Source organism: Maylandia zebra, linkage group LG18, assembly GCF_041146795.1.
Source record: "Maylandia zebra isolate NMK-2024a linkage group LG18, Mzebra_GT3a, whole genome shotgun sequence".
NCBI classification, from domain to species: domain Eukaryota; kingdom Metazoa; phylum Chordata; class Actinopteri; order Cichliformes; family Cichlidae; genus Maylandia; species Maylandia zebra.
In genome coordinates this window covers 23,023,179-23,049,184 of record NC_135184.1, presented here as the reverse complement: position 1 = coordinate 23,049,184, position 26,006 = coordinate 23,023,179, and the positions used below count along the sequence as shown (strand labels likewise).

The 26,006-nt window shown below is 41.3% G+C and overlaps 1 protein-coding gene across 1 annotated transcript in view; it reads right to left on the bottom strand.

The window, feature by feature from the left end:
* Positions 1–26,006, bottom strand: part of clstn2a (calsyntenin 2a) — a 162,300-nt gene that overhangs the window by 66,605 nt on the left and 69,689 nt on the right. Inside the window, exon 2 of the mRNA XM_004542435.4 lies at positions 6,125–6,247. Within this exon, the coding sequence (XP_004542492.1) occupies positions 6,125–6,247 (123 nt within the window). The remainder of the gene's footprint in view (positions 1–6,124; positions 6,248–26,006) is intronic.

The window sequence follows — 26,006 nt, the reverse complement described above, 5'->3', positions numbered from 1 at the left end:
GCTCCAGTGAAAGTGTTAAATTTTGACTGATAAGCATAACTACTCATCTTATCTCATGCATATCTTATTGTGTTTAGATAATTAAAACATTTTCAATTAAAAACATGCAAGATAACAGGTGACATTCCCAGTGGGTTTCTTTCTATAAGCAACAATTTTAACTTATTAATACTCACTTCATAATAACTCAGCTAGTGAGTTTGGCTTTGTGTGCTCTGTGATTACTTATGCAGGGAGCTAACAGACACGGTGCTGACAGAATTAAATGAGTTTTTATAATGCTGTGTGCTAATGGCGGTTGCAGCAGAGTGAAATCCGGTTTGTAGGTGTCAAAGCTGAAGAGAATGCAGAATCTTTGATGTCCTGTTTCATGTTTCAGACCTGCCTCGGTGTTACCTCACAACTAAGCGCCCACTGCAGAAATTTAACCATCGCACAAAGGCAAAGAGGACAGACAGAAGGAAGAGGGAGAACGGGAGAGAGAGAGAGGCAGACAAAGTGATATGTTCCTCTCGTCCTTAGAGAAACAGACACCTGCAGGTTTGATCAGACTTTGCCTTCAATATCCTCTCTTATCCTTTGATGATCCATCACATCGTCTCTTTCTATTCTCTCAGTCTCATTTTCGCACGCACACACATATACTTCACATCCTCATCTTGGATGGATCTTTGTTTCTGTCTTTCATCTCCTTCTCTTACCTCACATTTTTTCCCCTCCAACATTTCCTGCCTCTCTCCCTCCTTGTTCCAATTTCTGTTTTTCTCGCCACCTTTAAATTTTCACTTAGCTTGTGCTTCGTTGGGCTCCACTTTTTAATTGTCATCTCTGCTTTAGTCACCAAGGTGCAGCCTTACTTTCAGGTACTTGGTTTATGTAGTTTTGGATTTGGCAAACTGATCAAGAATTGTCTTGGCTTGAAATAGAGTCTTTTCCTGTTGTTTTGGAACAGATGATAAGTATTGCAAACAGTGATACAATTAGGCAGCACATCAATAGGCTGTTATTATCCTGGTATTATTTTTGCTGTACAAAGGAAAGTATTAATGAGGTTAAAGGGGACCGTCCATGGCTCACACAGCAATAAATAGCTGAAACTGAACTTACACAGACAGACTGAGGGGGGAACAGGGGGGCTGAATCTTCACAAACGGACTTTTCTTAAAATTACAAAAAAATGTATACACTCACACGCCTGAGTAAGAATCATGTATGAAAGGGAACATGGACAACAAGATTTGTTTTTTCACCTGTTGTGTTCTCCCTGTCCTGTCTGCTGATCGATGTCAGCTGTGTCTTCCAGGTGTTTTCCCTTTGCCCTACTTTCCTCTTGTATTTAATGTCTGTGTCTGCTCCTGCTCGTCGTCACGTCGTACCCTCATTCTGGCCTGTGTAGTTCAGTTTCATGCCCTCATCGTTCTGTTCCGTTTCCTGATTTATGCCTACAATAAAGCAGTGGACTTTGAGTTTAAACTCCACCTCCACGAGTCTGCATTTTGGGTCCTTTTTCCTGCCTGCCCGCACACAGCCATGACAGAAACAAGCCACCCTTAAGCTGCAAAAACAGAAAGAAAACAGAGAAAGTGCTACAATATTAGGAGTGACAAAATCTACAGTTTGGTGCATCCTGAGAAAGAAAGAAAGAAAGAAAGAAAGAAAGAAAGAAAGAAAGAAAGAAAGAAAGAAAGAAAGAAAGAAAGCACTGGTGAATTCAGCAATGCAAATGGAAGACAACGGTGGTGGATCATCGCAGAATGATTTCCATGGTTTAAGAGAAACCAGAACAGCCAACCAAGTTAACAACACTCTCCAGGAGCTAGGTCTATCAATATCCAAGTGTACCATAAAGAGAAACTACAGGGAGTTTTCTGCAAGGCAGAAGCCACACAAAAACCTCAAGAATAGAAAAGCTAGATTGAACTTTGCTAAAAAGCCAACACAGTTCTGGAAAAACATTCTTTGAACAGATGAAACCAAAATCAACCTCTCTGTCAGTGTTGACATTGTGGAGGACTATAAATACCTTGGAGTACACATTGACAATAAACTGGACTGGGCTAAAAACACCACAGCACTTTACAGGAAGGGCCAGAGTCGTCTCTATTTTTTGAGGCGACTGAGGTCCTTCAACATCTGCCAGAAAATGCTGAGGATTTTCTATGAGTCTGTGGTGGCCAGTGCGATCCTCTATGCTGTTGCATGCTGGGGGAGCAGGCTGAGGGTCGCAGATGCCAACAGACTTAATAAACTGATCCGTAAGGCCAGCAATGTTGTGGGGATGGAGCTGGACTCACTCAAGGTGGTGTCGGAGAGGCGGATGCTGTCCAAGATAAAGACAATGTTGGATAACACCTCCCACCCACTCCATGACATGTTGGTCAGTCACAGGAGCTCGTTCAGTGAGAGACTGAGATTACCGAAAAGCACCACTGAACGACACAGGAAATCATTCCTGCCTGTGGCCATCTCCCTGTACAACGCATCCACTTAACACACTGTTTGCTGCTACAACTACACGTTTCTTTTCCAAATATTTATTTATAAGTGACTTATGTATGTATGTATGTATATATATGTATATATTGTACTATTCTTAGTTAGCGTATTGTCTGTCTTGTCTTAATGTTGGTTTAAAATGGAGCACTGTAACAAAAAATAATTTCCCCCAGGGATCAATAAAGTATTCTGATTCTGATTCTGATTCTGATATGCAGATATATTTTTAAGATACTTAACGGTCAGAGAGACTGGCCTCAGAAAATGAAACACAAACAGTTCATTAGGAGAAATAAACAGATGATGATTTGATTCAATATTTAAAAAAACAAACAAACCAACCACAGTAAACTTAAAGTGACAATTGCCAATAATAACCATGAGTGTCCAAATGCAGCCAATGGGAATGATCAAACATGTTTTTTGGCACAAATAGTTTGCTTGTGATAGCCTGCTCTCACTGTCATTGTCCATCTGGCTTCTCTGTTTTCTGTCATCTGACTATTCACACTTTGCCTCCCATTCTCAAACAATTCGTGCTCCTTTACCCCGTGTGTGTCCTGCAGTGGAAACAATGTACCATAGTAGATTATTCTGGTGCCATGATGAATGGTAAGAATCTGTGTCTGTTGACTGTGGCCTTGAGATAAAGAGTAGGCAAATGAAACTGTCTGCTTGGCTTGCTGCACCCCAGAGTCCACTGTCACCATTCCTCATGCTAATTTGATTGAGAACGCTCTATCAGCACATACTCCTCGACCCACACACCTTTGCTCAAGGGACGTGTAGGTGGTGGAGCGGGGTGGGGGGGGGGGGGGGGGGGTACAGGATGCCATCAAGCCACATAGTAATAACAAATTTATCTCCAGGATGCCTGTCTCAGCGTATAATGTTCAAGTTAGGCCCACTGTGGGTAGTTTACATCAAAGTGAAATGTGGCGCTGCAGACGAAGGCAGGACAGAGCCAAAGACGAAATGGTAAAGAGAAAAAATCAGATGTTTAAACATGTGAGATGGGGTAAGAAGCGAAGGTGAGACAGTCAGCATGATTAAAAATAAAGAATTACAGAAGAAAAGTACCTAGCAATCTTCATTTGTGTTTCCACATTGCAAATGATGTGGAGCCAGAAGGATATCCCTCTCCTTTCAGCAGTAAAACGAAACCAGGATTGATGAGAGTGTATATAATGCGCAAGTGACTGGCTGTATATGGGCTTGCTAGGAGCAAAGCGTCGACACAGTGAAGTGGAAGAAGGATAGCTGGATTGAGAGAGAAAGAATGTGGCGCCGGGTGGAGAGAAAGATACAAATGAAGGTCTAGATCGAGATAAAGATTTGAGAGAATAGTTCAACTCCAAAGGAGGGCATTGTGTGCAAAACCCAGGGTGAGCTGTAGCAATTGCCAGGGGAGATAAATTGGGACAGAGCTGCTCTTTCATGGCCATTTTTTCAGTCTCCTTGGTAGCTATTGTATGGGTTTCATTCATTAGACCGTATGCAATGAAAAACATTCAGGGAGAGAAATATCACCAGTCAGCAGCCAGTGTACAGCTCTGCGTTTTCCTCTGGGGCAATATTTCACAAAGCTTGACCTTCTCAAGTAAACAAACCACATGTTAATCATGGAGAAAAACAATTACAATTAATTTCCTCTTTTGTTTGCCTACTTGTCACGGTGTCATTAAACCTTTACCACATCATGGATTTGGTTACCAGGGAACGTTATGTGCTGTAAAATACTGTAAGGCTGCTTTGGTGGACAGAAACAATGTCTGGAAGCGGTTTCTTCAGTGTCTTCACTTGTAATGAATAAAATATGACTGTAGTTGCTATTGTTGCTAAATATATTCTGAGTTTTCTTCTGAGGTGAAACTAAGTCTTCCTTTCCCCCACAAGGGGATCGTTAAATCTCTATACAGTACATTTGCAATGCAGATTCTACAACATTTGGGTTACACCATAGAGTACTACACAACATGTACAACGTTGTTAAGTATAAAAAGCTGTTGAAAATGAATTTCAGCTATTTCACACTCTTTACAGTCAGCTGTATTTACCGATTATTTACAGAACAGCTCACGAGAAACACCGAAAGCAACAGAAAAGATTGCTTTGGCACAAACACACACAAAAAAAAGAGAACAGAAGAAGAAAAGTAGCTGAGTATCAGTTTTCCATGGTTGTCAGCTCTGGGATTAATAGCAGCCATTTCGCCATAATGAGCTGTTAAGCGTTAGCTGCCAAAAGCCTCTTCGTTTGCCTTTGAGTCTCAGAATACTTTGTCTAATTATAACAGCGCTCTCTGTCCCTTTTCTTCCTGTCACTGTCAGCACTGCTGTACCTGTGTAACGCCTGCCTGATTTTAGCTCTTGTTAGGCGATATAATCAGCTCGAGAAACTACGATCTGGAGATGAGGTTCATGATGATGTTGCACCACCATTATTAAATGTGTCACATGTGAGTGCTACACCCAGAGCATCCACGTCTATGTTAAAGACTGTGGTTTGTGTGGCAGCTCGAACTTCAAACACGAGCGCAATAAAACGTTAAACTGAACAAAGGTTGTTCCTTAGTTGTTTTTCACGCTACCCGGGAGATTTGTACTGCACTACAACACAGAGAACTTTTTTTTCCTTGTAAAAACTTACAGTGAGTACTCAGTAACCAGACTTTCAAGTGAATGCAGATGCTGCAATCAGTTATTGCTAAAGGGCACATGCTAGACACCTTAAGGGTATTAAAATCTTTGTAAATATATAATAAACTAATTAATATTAAATACTGCAGTGGCTGGGATTAAAGCAAATGTATGATAGCGGAATACAAATAGCTATAATTTAATTTAAATAAAACTGGAGCTGAGATGCTGTTTACTACAATGCTAATTCAGTGAAGTAAACCCCGCTTAAATTCTAGGTGAGTGTTCTAGTGAAAATGACAGAGCATTGTTTTGCTTCTGAAATAAATATTGTCATCATGAAACGCTGAGGAGAGATATATTCATATGTTTCAATATTTAAGAGCAACCTTTTGTTGAGGTTAATGGGGCATTTCAGCTTATGGGAAAAAAATTGCCTCAGCAGAAGCCACGAAAAGATCCCTGACAGGAAGACCGAAGAGGCTGTGAGAGAATAAAATAAACCTATTTTCGTAAGCTTGAATACCTTGGTCTAAGCGTTTGTGAATTTAAATTCCTCAATCCTGGCCAGAAGTTTTCTGTTGAGTTAGAAAGAAGGGAAACTCTTTATTTTTTTTTTTTAATTTTTTGGGGCCATGTAAAGTAATTCTGCACAACGGCAAGAAAAAAATTGTTCTCTTTAAAAAGAAAGCCATTTGTTTTACACTGCTAACTGTGATAAATGGAATTCAGTCTCCATGACAAACAGTGAGTACGGAGAACTGGTGGATCATCTGTTTTTGTCTTGGGGTGTGAAGTTGCCACAGTTGCCTGCACACAGCACTGAAGCGTCCTCGTCAAAGTCTTCTCTATTTGTGTGTGTGTGTGTGTGTGAGAAACACTCTGTGTACTATGTGCGTATATAAACATGCTGTATTCTATTAAAATGTGTGTACTTTGCTGTACAACAGATATTAATGTGTTTGTTATTTTGCATTTGCATTTCCTACCAGCATATGGCACCGGGGCATCCTTGTCTAGAGCTACCAGCGGAGGGTCCAGCAGCACTGTGTCCATGTTCTCTGTGATCACTCCATGATAAGAGGCTTCTATCCATGGCTTGTGCTTGTTGACTGTGAAAAGAGGAGGAAGGATGGCATAAATGATACTGTCTTAGTTTGTATAGCTGTACTTGAGAAATTCAATGCACATTTTGGTCACAGTATTACTGCAAAGACATAGTGTAGCCATTTATACATTGCCCTAACAAGTAAAAGATCCCTGGATCCCAAGAGGAAATTCAAATCCCATTGGGAGTACATCAGGGAAAGCAAAAAACAAAAACAAATACAGAGCTGCCTGCTATAGTGATGCCTTGTGAATAAGGGAGGAGCAGAAAGTAACAGCATTACTGCAAAGACTGGTACTTTCATTAGTACAATGCTCTGTTCATTCTACAGTTTATGACCATGTTTATCATAATGCAGTGAGTCACCTCAACAGACAGACTCAGAATGAGAGACGCAAAAGGATATAACCCTCCACTGGAGTGTTGCTTTTTCACAGGTGGCAAAAAGGAGCAATAAAAGTCAAGAAGCGAATAGTGTGGAAAGAAAATGTTGTTTGTTGGATGGAATTTGTGATTCTTTGATAAAGCATTGCAGCAAAGCTGTAAACTACACTTTGACTTCCAGTACTGTGCTGTGCAAAAGTTGCGAGGTCCCCCTTATTTCTTTTCCAGCCACACTTTCTTGTAATTCTTAAAGTTGTCTTAAGCAAAAGTTCTACAGACTTTCAGAAGATCCTTTTAGGTTTTTCTCTGCACATTGGCAACTTTTTCACTCATTTTCAGACCCAAACCCCCAACCCTTTACAGAGTAATTTGTTGCTGCTGTTGTTTTGTTTTAATTTTATTTGTCACATACACAGTCAAACACAGTACGATATGCAGTGAAATGCTTATTGCTTTTAAAGGAAAAATAACCTAACTAAAGGGATGAACCAGTGTGGTGTCTACGCCTAATAGTTAATTTAGCAAAAAGAAAGAAAAATATCTTTAGGAACTGTTACTGGCAGCTTGTTGCAAAACACCATCATTTGTTTGCATTTCATTAGCTGAATTTACAAAAAAGGGCAAACATAACACAAATTGAGAGGCATAAAATTGTATTTTCATACTAACAAGGTGATTCCCAAAGTTAGCTTTGCCAAAAGCTTAGCATAACTTAGCACTGTGTGCATCAACTCTTTTAAAAATTGAAGGAAATTGAGCAAGTGGAGGACAAAAGAAGCGCCATCTTAAAGTCATGTCCTTAAGAAACTGTGAAAAAATCCAGCAAAGACCTGACATAGAACATGAGAGATGCATCTGGCCCTTCAGTTGATCCACCTATTATCAGCCAAAGCCTCATCAGAAATGGTCGAGGTGGAAGGCTAACTGTCAAGAAGCCATTCTTAAAGAAGCAAAATAGTGAGAAAAAGCTGAGGTACGCCAAATTTCAAAAGAACTGGACTTAAAAAAATCAATGACAATGTAACCCAGATCATTGGTTGAGTATGGGATTTCTGATTATTTGTGGTCACTGAACGCACCACTGTGCCGTGCGCATAGCCACTCTCTAGTCCAGCTACAGAGTTTTTCCTTCCGTTCGTCCGATGAGGCGCATGCTGCTCTCGTGCCCTCTACGAGCTGGAAATTCGGGAAAAAGTCTTGTAGCAGTTACAAACGTGAAGCGGAGCTGAGTCCGACAGCATTCGCCATTACACGAACTCCTCTGGCTGGTTTGTTTGCCCTTTTGGTGCCCTGGATCCTACTGGATGAACTGCCTTGTGGAAGTCCTCATCTGATGACTCTGCCGAACCGTCCTGGCAAATAGATGGTCGTTGCTGCTTGCTGGATGCTATTATTGGATGCTACACCGTTCCAACAGAGCGGTAGGAACAATTCAAAGGGCCCCAACGATGCGCTTTATTTTTCCCTGAGCTCAGGTGATTTTCTTTTGGCCAAAGGACCTTAAAGGATACATATTTGTTTTTATTTATTTATTTTATTTTTCTTATGACACTGAGTGGAAAGACACTACAAAAAAAAGGGGTTTATTATTTAAAATTGTGTCTAATAAATGTGTTTATGTTAAGTAAGTGTGGTGTCCATTGTGTGCTGGAAGCCTTATTGTTCCTGTGGTGGAGCAGCTACTACCAATCTCCTTTACGAAACTAGCTTCTGACAGGATATAGATATTTGGGATACATTTGATTTCTTGTAACCTATTTTTAGAGAAACTGATTCTGGGTTAAACATCGGGGTGAAATTGATGACACCGACACCTAGTGAACTGCCCAAGGTCAACAGTCCTGATTTCCACGCATTAAAGGTTTGGCGTAAGTACAGATTGCGTTACAAGTGGCGAGCCAGCCAGGAGGTTGGTGAAAAGTAGCACCTTGACTTTCCAGCTCACAACACCTACCTCTTTTCCTTGACCCTATTGTGTTGGACATGGATCTTTGCAGACGTTTTGATGTAGATGGCCAGTGCTCACTTTTTGTGACTGGCGTTGAAGGGATTTACACAGATGATGACATTGCTAGTGTTTTTTCAGTAAATGGTAAAGTTTCTCGGATAGTTCGAATTCCAGATGAATCAAACCAGCCAGAGGGTAGAGTCCTGATAGAATATTTGTCCGATCAAGCCATTTCCAAGATCAACCCCCAGATCTTAGGCGACTTGCCGAGCCCCAAGGATCCTGCTATCGGTTGGTCTGTCAAAACCATTCGAGATGTTGCTCAGGAAGAGGTAGGCAAGGAGTTAGCTCGTAGATATTTAGAAGAACTGAAGGCTGTTGGAGATAGTGGTAAAGCAGGTTTCTTGAGTGTTATTCAGAGTGAGGTCAAAGAAGTTCGACATAACTCTGAGATTCCTGACACACAGCCACACACAGCTCAGGATGGTGACACATCCCTCCATGACATTGTAGCTAGTGATCATGATGAACCTAATCACTACACACAGACCCACAATGCACCTGATAGTGCTGTGGTGAACCCTGTTAATATCGACCGCAGTCTCCTTAACCCACCTCAGATTCAAAAAGTTGTCGTTGAGCACGTTATCAGAAATGACTCAACAGCCCCGTGGTCTACACAAACCAGACTGCGCACCTTTTCTGGCCGTGCTCCTAGGCCCAATGGTGAGGTAGACTATGAAACATGGCGCACACAAGTGGACCTTCTTGTCAGTGATTGCTCTCTTAGTGATGTGCAAAAGGTTAGGAAAATACTTGAAAGTTTGCTAAGTCCAGCAGCCGATGTTGTTAAGTTGCTTGGTGTGAGTTCACCACCCAGGGCTTATGTTAGGCAGCTCGATTCCGCTTTCAGTGTTGTAGAGGACGGAGAAGAGTTATTTGCAACCTTTCTCAGCTCCAACCAGAATAGCGGAGAAAAGCCCTCAGCATATTTGAACAGACTCCATAGCCTCCTTACTCGAGCTATTTCTAGAGGGGGAGTCTCTGTCGAAACTTTGAGCGAACACCTACTCAGACAGTTTATTAGAGGCTGCTGGGACCAGAGTCTCATTATAGCTCTCCAACTAGAAAACAAAAAGAACAGTCCACCAACATTCCCAGATCTACTCCTTATGTTGAGGACCGAGGAAGGTCGTAGATCTGCAAAGCTAGACAGGATGAAAAAACATCTGGGTGCTACAAAAGCAGCTGTACATGCCCACTCCATTTTTGATGTACCCTCCTATGATGATGAGCCCGTTCCAACACAGACTGCAAAGCAGAGCGAAGCATCTAAGCTTGAGAGGAGAATGGATGAGCTTTCAAAGCAGGTAGAGAAACTGAGTCAAAGGTCCAAGAATTCTCCTTTTGACAGTGAGCTTAGTGCAGCGTTAAAACAGAGGCAAGAAGAAACTGTTAAACTTGAAAGCAAAATAGATGAGTTGTCTAAACAACTCAGAGAGCTCACTCAGAACCAAAAATGTCCTAAAGAGAATAATAGTGGAAAAGACTTCCTTGCGGCAAGAAATAGCAGTGCCAGGAGACCAGTTAAGGTTCCCTCTATGCCAAAAGCATGGTTCTGCTTTAGATGTGGTGAAGATAACCACATTGCCGCTCGATGCCCAAATGAACCCAACCAGGCACTAGTCCGCCAGAAGAATGCTGAGTTAAAGGAAAAGCAAGGAAGGTTCCAAGCCCAACAGGTTACTGAGCCTTTTGCTTTAAACTTGTAGCGGCTCCTGCTGTGGGACGTCCAGGAGCTGAGACCAGCATTAGTCCCGCCTCAAGTGACCAAAGAATTGGTGTTCAGAGCAAAATAAAGACCCAGACAACGGTTCAAGATTTCAGTTCCCAATCCCGCTTGCCACCCGGTCTGATAGGTCCTCGTTGTTCAGCTTCTGTTTTGGTTGAGGGTGTGCAATGCAACTCTATCATGGATAGTGGTTCACAAGTCACTACAATCTCCGAATCATTTCACAAGGATAAGCTGGCACATCTCCCCATTCAGCCCATTCAAGCATTGCTTGAGATTGAGGGTGCAGGTGGACAGCACGTTCCCTACCTTGGTTATGTTGAGACCCACATCACTTTTCCTCACAACATTACAGGCAAAGAGGAAGAGTTGGTTGTTTTGGCTCTTGTTGTGCCTGAGTGCCATTTTAACAGCAGAATACCAGTTTTGATTGGTACCAATGCACTGTTAAGACTCCATGATAAGTTATCTGAACGTGACGGTCCAGATTTCCTTCACAGACTGTGTTCCAGAGATGTAGCACTGGTTCTCCAGCACTTGGCTAAACAAATGGATGATTGCCATATACACCCAGTGAGGTTGCACGGGAAAGTACCAGTCACCATCCCTGCCAACCACAAGTGCTGTTTAATGGGCGATGTTAGGCTGAGAAAGAACACTCCTAACGTAAGTTTCGTCCTTGAACCAAATGAACACGACAAGTTACCTGGTGGTTTATTTCTTGAAACTGCTTTGATAGACATCCCTTACAAAGCTAAGAGTAAGGTTCCAGTCGTCTTGCAGAACTTGAGTGGGCATAGTATTGTATTGCAACCAGGAAGTACAGTTGCCCAGGTATGTGTAGCCCAGCACATTTCACCCCTGGTGCCTGTTTCAAATGCTTCTTCTCATGACAAGTTTGATGGAGAGAAGCTTAAGTTTAATCTTGATGAGTCACCCATCTCTGAAGAATGGAAAGAGCGCATCACCACCAAGCTCAAGTCTATTTCAGAAGTGTTTGCGGTTGATGATCTGTCTTATGGTCACACCACTGTGGTAAAACACCACATTCGGCTGAACGATGACACGCCGTTTAAGGAACGGTCGAGGCCCATCCATCCAAGTGACAGAGAAGCTGTCAAGCAACACCTCAAAGAACTGCTTAATGCAGGGGTTATTAGGGAGTCAGAGAGCCCCTACGCATCTCCAATAGTAGTTGTGCGTAAAAAGGATGGTTCAATCAGGTTGTGCGTTGATTACCGCAAGTTGAACGCACGGACCATTAGGGATGCTTATGCCCTCCCAAACATTGAGGAGACCTTCACGGCCCTTAGTGGTGCCAAGTGGTTCTCGGTCATGGACCTCAAATCAGGCTATTATCAGGTTGAGATGGCCGAGGAAGATAAAGCTAAAACTGCTTTTGTCTGTCCTCTTGGGTTTTATGAGTTTAATCGCCTGCCTCAGGGCGTTACAAATGCCCCAAGTACGTTTCAACGACTGATGGAGAAGTGTGTTGGGGATTTGAACTTGAGTGAGGTACTTGTGTTTTTGGATGATCTGATTGTGTTTTCAGACACCCTGGAGGAACATGAGGTGAGACTCATGAGGGTGCTGAACCGGTTGAGGGACTTTGGGTTGAAGCTGTCCCCAGAAAAATGTCATTTCTTTAGTCCCTCGGTGAAGTACCTTGGCCATGTGGTTGATGCCCAAGGAGTTCACACAGATCCTGATAAGATCTCAGCTTTGAAAACATGGCCTCGTCCTACAAACAAGAGAGAGTTAAAATGTTTCCTAGGCTTTGCCGGTTATTACCGGAGATTCATTGATGGATACTCAAAGATCGCAAAGCCTTTAAATAGTCTCACGGCTGGTTACTACTCACCCAAAAAGAGGGGTAAAGTGTATCTTGGAGAACATTTCAAACAACCATCAAACATTAACTTACCTTTTGGAGAGGAGTGGACACCTGAATGTGAAAATGCGTTTAAGACTTTGATTGAGAGACTGACATCGGCACCTGTCCTTGCTTTTGCCAACCCAGAGCTACCATATGTCGTGCACACTGATGCCAGTCGTGAAGGCTTGGGTGCAGCACTCTACCAAGAGCAGGACGGGAAGCTGAGAGCTGTGGCTTATGCAAGCAGAGGACTTTCCAAAAGTGAGAGAAACTATCCCACTCACAAGCTTGAATTTCTAGCTTTGAAGTGGGCAGTTTGTGAGAAGTTTAACAGCTACCTTTATGGCGCTAACTTCACCATTGTGACGGATAACAATCCTCTCACGTATGTACTGACATCTGCAAAGTTAGATGCTGCTGGTCATCGCTGGTTAGCTGCGCTGTCTACTTATCAGTTCACCGTTAAGTACAGGGCCGGTCATGCCAATCGCGATGCAGACGGGCTGTCCCGACGACCACAAGCTCCTCCTTTTGAAGATGAGGATTTCATCAAAGAAAGGGAGAGAGTTGATGACATGAAAAACCGTCTTCTAGAGGTGAGCAACGAGATGAGTCACGAGGTGGTATCTGCCTTATGTCAACGCCATCTTGTGGTGTCAAAGATCGAGCACTGTTCAAATCTAGAACAACCTTTGGCTGTAGAGTCTCTTGCTGTTGATCCCTCAACAGTTGCGGATGTATTTGGAGAAGACACATTACCATCTATGACAAGCTCTGACTGGTATAAAGCTCAGAGGGATGACCCGGTTGTCTCACGTGTCATTACCTTCGTTGAAAGAGCTCAAAAGCCCAGCTTCAGAGAAACAAACCTTGAAGTTCCTGATGTTAGGCTCCTTCTCAAGGAGTGGAGAAGACTCGAAATGAGAGATGGAGTATTGTACAGGAAATGGACAAATAGAGACAACACTGTATGGCAGTTAGTCCTACCTGAACAGTTCAGAGGGAAAGCGTTGCGTGGAGTGCATGATGAAGTTGGTCATCTTGGTTTTGAACGAGCACTGCATCTTGCCTGTTCCAGATTCTATTGGCCAATGATGACAAAGTCTGTAGAAGAGAAGTGCAGACAGTGTCCACGCTGTGTCAGGAGGAAAGCAGTGCCTCAGAAGGCAGCGCCTCTTGAAAATATTATAGCAACTTACCCGCTTGAACTCGTCTGTATGGACTATTTGTCAGTTGAGCCAGACAACAGAGACACCCGGAACATATTAGTTATCACTGACCATTTTACGAAGTTTGCTGTGGCAGTGCCAAATAAAGATCAGAAGTCCAGGACCATTGCAAAAGCTCTGTGGGAGAACTTCATAGTTCATTATGGGTTTCCCAGTCGTCTACTCAGTGATCAGGGTAGAGACTTTGAATCTCACACAATCAAAGAGCTATGTGCGTTGATAGGAGCAGACAAAATCCGCACTACACCTTATCATCCTCGCGGAAACCCGGTGGAAAGGTTTAACCGGACGCTTCTTGATATGTTGGGTACGTTGGAAGAGGAAGACAAATCTCACTGGAGGGACTTTGTTAAACCCTTAGTTCATGCGTATAACTGCACGAGGAACGACACAACTGGTTTCTCTCCTTATGAACTGATGTTTGGCAGACAACCCCGACTACCCATTGATTTAGTCTTAGGTATCCAACCTGAAAATGCCAACCATAAGTCTCATTCAGAGTATGTGAACAACCTTCGTCAACGTCTGGAGGAGAGCTACACCCTAGCTGCAAAAAACTCCCAGAAGATCGGAGAAAGGAATAAAGTTAGGTTTGACAAGAGGATTAGAGTGGCCGAGCTCTGTGCAGGTGACAGGGTTTTGGTTAGGAACATGAGTATCAGAGGTAAACACAAAATCTCAGACAGGTGGGAACAGAAAGTACATGTTGTGGTTAAACGAATCAATGATGGCCCTGTCTATGTTGTGGAACCCGAGTTGGGAGACGGACCAAAACGCACCTTACACAGGGATCTCCTTCTACCGTGTGGGTTCTTACCTGTGGAAGAAATGGCAGGGAGCAGATCTCATGGGCCCTCTAAAGGGAAGAAACCAAGGAACAAAGCCGAAAGAGAAGTACAATCTTCTGATAACCCTGATGGTCAGGAAGATGAGGTATACAGTGATGAGGACGAAGTGTATCCAGCTTTTGTGGTTCCAGAAATAATAACCAGAGGTCCTTTTATCCAGACTGAAAGGCAGGTTATCACACCTCAGCTGTCCACTGGGGATGTGCATTCTAGTTTGCCCCGTGCAGAGCCACAAGACGAGTCACACGCACGAGAAACACCCAGTCATGTTTCTGAACCTGAGCCTTTGTTACACTCAGAAAGCAATGAGGTGACCACATCTCCCATTCCATCTGATGAAGGTCCAGGTTGGGTTGTTATTGACATTCCTGAACAAACAGAACCTGTTGAAATGAATCAAGAAAGCAGCGACACTGCTGAGCAGAGTTCAGAGCCAGAGACAGTAGAGTTGCGGCGTTCTGGGAGAGAGAGACGCCAACCTCGTAAACTAACTTATGATGAGTTAGGTGAGCCTTTAATTTTGGCTCTCAGTTCCTTTTTGTCAGAGTTTCGCAATTGTATTCTCTCAGAGCACTTTCCTTCACACACCTGTTAAGTCAAGTGTGCATGCAGAGACTCATGCACTTTAGAGGGGGAGAGTGTAACCCAGATCATTGGTTGAGTATGGGATTTCTGATTATTTGTGGTCACTGAACGCACCACTGTGCCGTGCGCATAGCCACTCTCTAGTCCAGCTACAGAGTTTTTCCTTCCGTTCGTCCGATGAGGCGCATGCTGCTCTCGTGCCCTCTACGAGCTGGAAATTCGGGAAAAAGTCTTGTAGCAGTTACAAACGTGAAGCGGAGCTGAGTCCGACAGCATTCGCCATTACACGAACTCCTCTGGCTGGTTTGTTTGCCCTTTTGGTGCCCTGGATCCTACTGGATGAACTGCCTTGTGGAAGTCCTCATCTGATGACTCTGCCGAACCGTCCTGGCAAATAGATGGTCGTTGCTGCTTGCTGGATGCTATTATTGGATGCTACACCGTTCCAACAGAGCGGTAGGAACAATTCAAAGGGCCCCAACGATGCGCTTTATTTTTCCCTGAGCTCAGGTGATTTTCTTTTGGCCAAAGGACCTTAAAGGATACATATTTGTTTTTATTTATTTATTTTATTTTTCTTATGACACTGAGTGGAAAGACACTACAAAAAAAAGGGGTTTATTATTTAAAATTGTGTCTAATAAATGTGTTTATGTTAAGTAAGTGTGGTGTCCATTGTGTGCTGGAAGCCTTATTGTTCCTGTGGTGGAGCAGCTACTACCAATCTCCTTTACGAAACTAGCTTCTGACAGGATATAGATATTTGGGATACATTTGATTTCTTGTAACCTATTTTTAGAGAAACTGATTCTGGGTTAAACATCGGGGTGAAATTGATGACACCGACACCTAGTGAACTGCCCAAGGTCAACAGTCCTGATTTCCACGCATTAAAGGTTTGGCGTAAGTACAGATTGCGTTACAACAACAGATCTGAAGGAATTGCCCAAGAAAGTTCTGAAGAATAACAATATTTGGACATATTGACTTTCAAGCTTCTTACAATTGTCTGTTTCCCTGTTTCTTACTCTGTGCATCTCTATTTATTACTATACAATTTCTAGTATAACCACCATGCTGCAAATCACAGGTTAACACAGATCACAATCACACATGCAGGAATTACTGATTTCTTTAAATTGGACATTCTTCTGCTTCATTGCAGCAGGACCTCACAAATACACAGACACCAGCGTGGCACAAGAAAAACCATATGCGCTTGGCCACTTTTGTGTATCCACACACACATACTGCATCTCTGGTGCACAAGTGTGAGTCCCTGCAGGGAGCTGGGATGTCAACCCGACCTTTCAATCCATTGAAGAGGAACACTTTGTCTCATGCCAATGAGCAGATGACATGTCCAGCTGGCAGTGATTTAAAATGCATCAAACTCTTCCTAAAGCTTTTTCGCCACTTTTCATCTGTTTGAACAAATCTTAGTAGTTTTGTCCTACTATCCCATTTTCTGCCCCTGCTTGTCACTGAATTGAGAGGACAGGGTCAAAAACTAGAAAATAGGTCTGAACAAAAGAAACACAAATTTAAAGCAACACATTTGATGTGAAGGAGAAAAAACCCAGAGACAAACACACTTTAAGCTTGTGACAAAAGAGTGGCTTATATAAAAGCCTCTGGAACAAGTTTACGGTGCTTTCGAAGCTTTATTTTTAGATTTATAACATAAAAGCAAGACCTAAGAATCTTCATCTACATGACCTTTTGTGTTAACTCTTCGTCACATTTGTCTTATAATCTTTCATTGTGCTGCCAAGGATCTAATGTTTCTAGATGGCACTCCTACCATGCTGAGAGAGAGTACAGAGTGGATCATAAGCAGTGAAAAATAACCACAAGGGATGACATTATTCATGGAAGAAGTGTCATCTTATGCTCATGCAGTAGATAGAAAGCACTGCAGCACACAGCATGACTCTGCTCTGCTGGAATGCGAAAAGAGAAAAGTGGAGGTCTGTTTTCAAGTGGTATTTAGGTATCTTTACTTCAGGAACATTTTACTTGTAATGCTGGATCCAGTGGTGCATTAACCAGGACATTAAAACACATACACTTTTATGTCCTAATGCAGGTACAGCCTGATCCTTATGTTTTTCAGATTTCCTTGGATTTACTCTTCTGTGTAAAATTACCATAAAAAAGTAGACATGGAATGAACTGAAACAATGTTACAGAGAGACTCTCGAAAGTCATGATAATATTAAAGTGAAGTGCTGAGGTGACTATAAAAATGAGCAGTACCAAAGTGATTCTTCATTCCTGTGTGCCTGCACTAACCATGCATAAATACATATTAATCCATCATGCTAACACAGCATTTCATTTACATTTGAAGATGTCTTCAGTAAGTCTAATAGCAGCCCACAGCCAGTTCAGTTTACTCATGGATGGCAAGTTCAATTTCTAGCTCAAGGTCTTACATTTATCCCAAACAAATTGGGTGGTGGTTGACGCAGCAGAGCTGGGAGTTTTTAAAGGTAGTCTGATATTGGAGCTATATATTAGCAAAATAGCACACATCAGACCATGGAAATGGGCTATTACCAATACTGGCTTTCATGACATGAAGTACTGTAAAGCCATTAGTGATGCATTTAAAGTATTCATCCTTGACATCCTTGTACTGAGCCACAGTAATGAAACAAAAATTGCATTCAAAGAGAAAAGAAAAGAGTCTGGAACAACTTTCTAGAGAAGATCAGCTAAACTACAGCAGCAGCTTTCTATAAGACAATTTCTCAAAGCTGAAAGCAATAAAGACCTGTCTATACTCTCCATTTATGTGTGTTCTTCCAATGTCAATTTCATCGCTAATCCAAGTACCTTGTTGCATGTTTGTACAGACTCAGGAAAAACACAGGAAAAGCACAGGAAAATAAAGATTGTACATTAACACAAGCGGTGTTTCCTTTTTGCTTGATGAGCTGCTATAAACAAACATTGGCTCAGATTCTTGCTGTCATGTAGTCACAGTTTTTCATCCGTAAAAACGTGTCGACGTATCATTAACTGTGTGCATGTGAATCTGCAGTCCAGACTAGTACACACACATATACAAAGGCAATTATAAACTGAGCTAAAAGGGCTCACTTCTAAGCCAGAAAACAGGGACAGACAGCTGTTTTGATTATAATACTCAGTAGTTGATTTTGGAGGACATGTACGTACACGCTGGGTTTTTTTCCCAATGTTTGAGCAATTTCTCCACAAATTTAAGCAAATATTATTGTTGTCATATTCTAGAGTCACCACCTACTTCCTGATCAAGTTCACAGTATATCAATATATCTAATTATCTAATATATCACATGGCAGCAGTTCAGTGAATTTAAGTATGTAGGCATGGTTGAGACGACCTGCTGAAGTGCAGACGGGAAGAAAGGTGACTTTGAACATGGTGTGGTTGAGGGTGCCAGATGGGCTGGTCTGAGTTTTTCACAAACTGCTGATCTACTGGGATTTTCCCCACACATCCATCTCTAGGGTTTACACGTGTTGAAAAAAGAGAAAGAATAAAGTGAACAGCAGTTCTCTGGTTGATGCCAGAGGTCAGAGGAGAATAGCCAGGCTGCTTTGAACTAACAGGGAGGCAACAGTAACTAAAACAACCACTTATTACAACAAAAGCATGCAGAAGAGCATCTTTGAATGTTCACACGTGCAACCTTGACACATGAGCTATAGCAGCAGAAGACCACACGCGGTGCCACTCCTGTCAGCTAAGAAGTGGAAAGTGGGGCTATAGTTCTCACAGGCTCACTAATATTGGACAATAAAAGATTGAAAAAGTGTTGCCTGGTCTGATGAGTCTTGATTTCTGCTCTGATATTCAGGGTCAAAATGAACATGAAAACATCCTGGCTTGTATCTATAGGTCAGACTGCTGGTAGTGTAATAATATGGGGGATATTTTCTTGGCACACTTCGGGCCTCTTAGTACTAACTGAGCATTGTTTAAATACCACAGCCTACCTGAGTATTGCTGCACTATGTCTATCCCTTAATCACCACAGAGTACCTATCTTCTGATGACTGCTTCCAGCAGGATAACACAGAGCTAAATATCAAACGACTGGCATGAAAAATCAAGACAGTTAGTTGTCGAGCTCCTTAAAATGGTATGTTACGGCACAGAGAAAAAGTCAGTAGTTCACCAAAGTCAGTGGGATTCATGCTTTGCATGTCTAAAATTAAGTTAAAATCATTGTAATAGGCCTGGAGCCCAGACAAAAAACAGTGAACTGAACAACTGAGAGACAGACGCTGCCATCCCCAGACTCAGGCTTCCCTTTAATAAGGTTACATGTGTCAATGGTCACAATGTGCATGGCGTCTTTGGCCACTTCCTGAGATCCATCTGCAGCCATTACAGAATTAGACTTCACATTATGGAAGACTAATTGACTTACTAGAAGAAACAGTCTTAAAGTCGATCTGTGTGTTTAGAGCATTGTATAAAATCTGATATGACAGTAATATAGAGACAGACACAAGAAACAAGATAGTGAGTTCCTGTAAATAACATTAGTGGAAAAGATTATTAACTTGTATCCATCCTGCTATTGAAATCAAAATATCTGTTGTGTTGTCTTCCCCTGGTCACTGAAGCTCATGAAAATATATTACTACAGGGACACAATTGGATGATAATCTATATTTAATTTAAGTCCCAGCTCATATTGTAAGACACTGCGTTAGCGTGCCAGTATTGATCAGTTTAAGTCACGTCAAATCCATTTCTTTTCACTGTGTGTTTGATTACAGGTGAAAGACATCTTTCCTTTGGCGACAGTAGAAAAAAAGGCGAGACTACCAAGAGGTGATAATAATGATAAGAAGAAGTATAAAAGCAGTATAAAATAAGTAGGAGGGCAATACAGATAAAATGAAAAATGCAGAAAGGGATTAAAATGAAAAATGTCTAAGATGGCTTTTACTGATTCTGGAAGGCTTATTCTCTCATTCAGGACACTTTGAATCTGAGGAGCTCCTTTTAGATCTGAGACTTGGTAAAGCTCCTATCAGAGAATCCAGACTGGTTTAGAGTTCATGTGTCTATACAGGAGGAGCTGGCTTAAAATCTCACTCCAACACCGCCCGTCATCGGTGAGGAAAAGTAGAATAATACAAAGATAAAGTAATAAGGTATTACCTGAATGTGAAAACAGAAAAACAAATTCAAATTGAGAGCTAAGAAGAAGAAATTAAAAGGGGGGAGAGAAAGAGATTGACAAGAGAAAAGATAACAGGAGTGGCAGGCAGGAAGGTGGGGTGAGGGAGAAAGAGGGGCAATAAAGTGGTAAAAGAGAGGACAGGCACAGACAGACAGAAGAATAGACTGCTGCCTGTACAACCTTACAAATGTTTCCATTTATTCTCCTATTAAATTATTAAACTGGATTCCTATAGGATGCACTTCCAGAATAACAGCGCCACGTCTCTCGAAGAAAGAGAAGAGGCTTCTGAGTAGGCCAGGTTTTTAAAATACATCCCTGGCATTAAAAAGAAACTGATTATCACTTATTGCTGTCAAAATAAATTAGACTGAGTCTATTAAAACAATTTCTGATTACATTTGTTGGGGGGGGGAAAGTTCTCAACTCTTCAAATTGTAAAATACTGTTTAAACTATACATTAAATCAGATTTAGTGCTGATTTAAATACATTGCTTCTTTTTTTTTGCCCCATCACCCTGATTCTTGCTTCATTAACAGAACAACAACAAAGACTTGTATCCAATTATTGTTAACTGGCTTCATGTTCATTTTACACAAATTAAGGAGCATGCAAGAGCATGTTATTCATATTCTTGCACAAAAGAAGATTACACATTAATTACCCACCTTTGAGAAAACAGCAACGCTGAGACTCTCCCTGACACCACGAGATGTAGCACAATATTTAACACTGTCTTTTAACTCTTGCTTTCTCTAATGAGGCAGTTAAACAAATCATCTTATTTTACTCTTTTATAGCGATGTGTCCATGTGGGAAAGTGTTTATGATGCTGTTAGTTTAACAGTAAAAGCGGGCAGAGAATTAAAACTGTGGACTCAGAGCTTTTCAGCTTGGTTAGAAAGTGATAATTGCTTCAGCGTTGAACAGTGGATCTCATTATATCACACTTCTAACAGTAATTGATGGCAGCTTAATAGCTTAGATATGTAGGAGTTTATGTCTGCTAGCAATAACGCAGCATTAGCAGCCATGATAGACCAGTTCAATCAAAGTCGTTAGTGTGCCTGAAAATATCCACAAAGTTACATTACCTTTATGTATATAATAATACACTTAAAATACTTAATTCATTACTTTATTTTATTATTATGATAAAAGATAATGGACAATATTATTCATATTTTGTATATTTTTTTATTTTCATTTGATTATTTTTCCACTTTTTGAGGAAAAAGATTAATCTTTTTTGATTAAAAGGCAACATTTGTTGCTTACCCCAAATCTGCAGAGGACTTCAGTGTCTTGCATCTCATTACTTTAGATTTACAGCATAAAACATTTGAAATATTTTGTTTTGGCTCAAACTAATAGCTCATGTGGTACCTGCAGCTAATTAAAAGGCCCTGTTAAAACACTACCTAGAGTAAACATTACACAAAGTTAACAATAGCTTGGTTCAGTTTCAATTAAATTCATTGTGCCGATTCGCAATACTCATCTCCAGAAACTTTATACTGCAAAACACATTATAGGAAGAAATCATGAGCAAGTCCCAGATGACTTTAGCATCTAGAAAGAGCCCCTTCATGAGCTCATGACACACCAACTCCGATTATAGTTCATTCAGCTGCGTATGTAATACAGTACTTGTTTGCTAATACGTTATCCAGCTATCTTTAGGCTTAAACTCAGGTTTTCTAGTTACACAAAGGTGATAGTGTCAACACTGAAACGCTATTGATCTTTTCCTGCAGCTAAAAATAACAGGTCCAACATTATCTACACCAGTTCGACTGCTTATTCTAATCAGCCTATAGCGTGTCAACTATTCAATGCTTTCAGACACATAGAGATGGTCAAAACAACCAACTAATGTTCAAACTGAGGATCAGAATGAGAAAAGGGTGATTTAAGGGACTCCGACCTTGGATAGCCGTTGGTGCCAGACGAGCTGGTCTGAGTATTTCACGAACTCCTGATCTACTGGGATTTTCTCATACAACCATCTTGATAGAGAATGGTATGAAAAAGAGTAACTATTCAGTTCTCTGGGTGAAAATGCTTTGTTGATGCCAGAGGTCAGAGCATAATAGCCAGACAGCTTTGAGCTGATAGAAAGGCAACAGCAACTCAAATACCAATACAAGAGAATCTGCCAACACAACATGTCCAACCTTGAAGCAGACAGGTTGCTGTATAAAAAACACACCGTGTGCCATTACGGCTTGCTTGAGCTAATGAGTCTGCTTCAGTATTCAGATGTTTGAGTCATAATTTGCTGTAAATAACATAAAATCCTGCCCTTTTCTTTCAGTGGTTTAGGCTGGTGGAAGTGTAATAGTGTGGAGGATGTTTTCTTGGACTTGGACTTTGGGCCTTTTAGTGCCCACTGAGCATCGTTTACATGCCACAGCCTACCTGAGTGCTGCTGACCATGTCCGTGCCTTTATGACCACAATGTATCCATCCAGCAGGATAACGAACCATGTCACAAGGCTCAAATCAGCTGGTTTCAACATGGCAATATTAAAAGAAACAGCGACTGTGTGACTCTATCATGTCCATATGGACCAAAATCTGGGAAGTTTTCCAGCACCTTGCCAGAAATATTCCAAACCAGTACTAGCAAGTGCTCAGCGAGTGTATTTTAACTTCTAACCTCTGACCCCTCCTCTTCTCTGCTTTGTCTATTGGACATGGCATTACTTTTAACTTCACATGTACATGAGAACCACAAAACATGGTCACTCTATTCAAAAGGCATGTCATAATATATACTAATACCTGATAGTTTTCATAGCCTCAGCAAGTCTTTAATCATTTGAAACTACTTGGAAATGATTGCTAGTGTTTCACCTCTAGGAATATATACATATAGTTGCACTTCCTATAATAAGATTTCCCCATAGGTATAACATTCTTGGAAAGTATTCAAACCCAGAGGGACAATACACAAGCAAAATGCATTACTTGGTATGTAAATTAAGCAACTCAGAGATTCATCAGTGGGTTCAGGAGACAGCTCTTGGAAACACCGACACATAAACGAATGCAAAAGTTAAATTCAGAGAAGGGAACAGCACCAGTAGATTAGACATAAGAAACTCCAATGCCAAAGAGACAGCATGACTACATTAGGTCTATAAGTACTGTGAGCATCGGCGGTGAGTTTTACAGTCCCACTGCTGAAGTGTAAGCTGCAGTTAGCAAGTACAAAAGTAATTAGGCATATTGACTGCAGCATCTAAGCTGTGCACTCAAAGCAAAAGTGGGTCGTAGATGATCAACGCTTCATTTTCAGAGCATTAATTCTCCTCAGTTGCATTCTCTCAGGACCTTTCTGCCTTGTACAGTTGGATTTCCAGGCAATATTGTTGTTTTTTAGTATTGTTGATTTTTCCTTAACTCATTAAAACAGCCATAAACTCTGGTCTCCATCAACCAGAAAACATAAACTCCCCCACAACAGTAGTTGTGAATACAATTAGTTCACGGAAATATTGATCGGATTTAGCTGTCCCCACAATTCCATTAAGACAATGTGATGGTTGCTTTCAAGTCTTAACAGCAGTATGTGAGATACAGATGTGCCATAATTGCTCTGTAACACACAATCCCTTCTCTGTCTGCTGCTGACTTCATCAAAATGAACTGATACAGGGGGAAAAAAGCCTCTTATTTTCTGCACACAATGCCTATAGGCATTCAAAAGAAACAACTGAAGAGTTGTGGTATTTGGACAGATGATTGTGCGATTGGAAAATAAAATAAAATGATAAATTTAACTTGAAAATGATAAATTTGAGATGAAAGGTTTCAATTTCTGGAGGATCTAAAAAGTGTGCAGGACCCTATGGAGAGATTACAGGGAGTGTGTCGGTGGGGTTATTTTGGAGTATTTTTGCTTCAAACAATTATAAAAGAGATAAATGAGATAAAATGTTGCTATGCTGCATTCATATCTTTTGCTTTGCCCGTACTAGAAAACCAGGGCACCCCTTTTCTTTACAGTGGACTGCTTCTGCTAGTCTTTCATTTATCTAGAGGAAGCAGAAGTTGCTATAAAGTTCAGGTGAACCTATGGAAAAACTGCAATGCTTCCTGGGCCTCATCACCCCCGTCTGCACCTGCAGACCTTCCGTTATAGATGATGCAGCGAGGACCACATGTTACCCATTTGGGAAAGCTTGTTGTTTGAGCCTCGTTCCTCCCCAGATAACCCTATGGCCCAACAACCTCCACTGTTATTTATTCTCATTGATTTATTTGGCTTTCAGCTGAATTGCATTTTAAATTCAACTGTTAGAGAGAGAGAGTTTACAAAGTTCAACGAATGTGATATTTCCAAAGTTAATGAGTAATCATGACCTCAACACTGCCCAAATAATAAGTAATATAATTATAGGTAAACATGAATATGTATTTGTCATAACTGAGGATTCCTAGTGTGCAAATCTAATGAAATAAAATATTATTCACTTTTTAAACAGAAAATAGAAACCACTGTTTTTCATGCTGGCAATATAATATTTACCAGTCTAACCACAAGAAGCAAAAAGGTACACCACAGACTGAAGGCCAGCCTTGACGGTAAAGACCCAAGGCATCAAATGACTATAAAAAGCATGGCACATAAGATGCTAGGCATCGTAATCATTCAAAACCCAAGCAAGCAAACCTTCAACTTCATGAAAGCAAGCCATCTGTCTGAAAGTTTCAGGGTATCTTGGAGGTCAAAGCAGCTATCAAGCCAGCTTCTGTATGTACTTCATCATAAATACCATCGAGCTCTGTGCCAAAAGGATATGATCATCATTACAATTTAAGTTAACATTTGCTTAATGTTTTAGTTACTTTAAGCTGGGGCATTTCAGGACACTGCAGAAAGATAGATACTCAGGGGATCTCAAAATGCCAACTGTTTGCCTTTAGAGCGCTTGGCATTCACTACAGGGAATATTAAGCCTCGCTAAAAGAAACTCAGTCTTCCTGCCTTCCAGACCCACACTCACTAATAAACCCTATTTGTTTTCTTTCTGGTTGCGCCTTGTTATTAATCATTTGTTGATTTACAGTATAATGAGAGAAGGAGGGAGCACGTGTTAAATAATCAACAAAGGCCGACTGATTCGTTTTTGCAGGAAAACGGAAAAGATGCAGCGCTCTGAGTGACAGCACACTGACGATTAGTTTCACGGAGCGGGCCAAGGAAGAGGCACAGGGCAAGTATTGAAAAGTGAAAGTGGAGTGGAGGACAACAAAGAGATAACAGAGGAGGGGATGAGGACAGTGGCGGAAGGAGAAGGAGGGAGGAGGCGATATCTCCATTAACAGAAAGCAGCAGGAGACGAGAGGAGCCACGGTGAGGAGGAATGGATGGCAGTGTGACGGACCGGATTCAATTAGAAACAGTTCCACTTTTGCAGACTTTGGATTCATGTGATGATCAGCCAACATAAAGAGTCTACAGTTTGCACTTAGTTCAACACCTTTCAAATGCAACAATCTGCTAAACGTCAAAAAACGTTAAATGAAAATTTCACACCTTGACTGGCTGGAATGAATGATTCCTCCATCTGTTCAGGCCTAGATTTGCACATTCAATAGAACTTTTAAGCCTGCTTTCCACTGAAGGTGTGAAAAAACGTGTTTCAGCACTTTTAAATGTGGTGGACTGGTTACATTTTCCACTGTGAAAAAACAAACAAACAAACCCCCCCACACACACATGGGACAACAAGGCGAATACGAAATGCCAGCATATCACAGGAGTAAACTCATTTCATTTCCTGGTTCTTCCTGGTGGAAGCATCAAGTTTGCATTACCAAAATCACTCGCAGGAATGTAATTCTCTTGTGAGTCTTTTGAAATCATGGGTTTCTGCTTTGTTGAGGTGTTTTGTG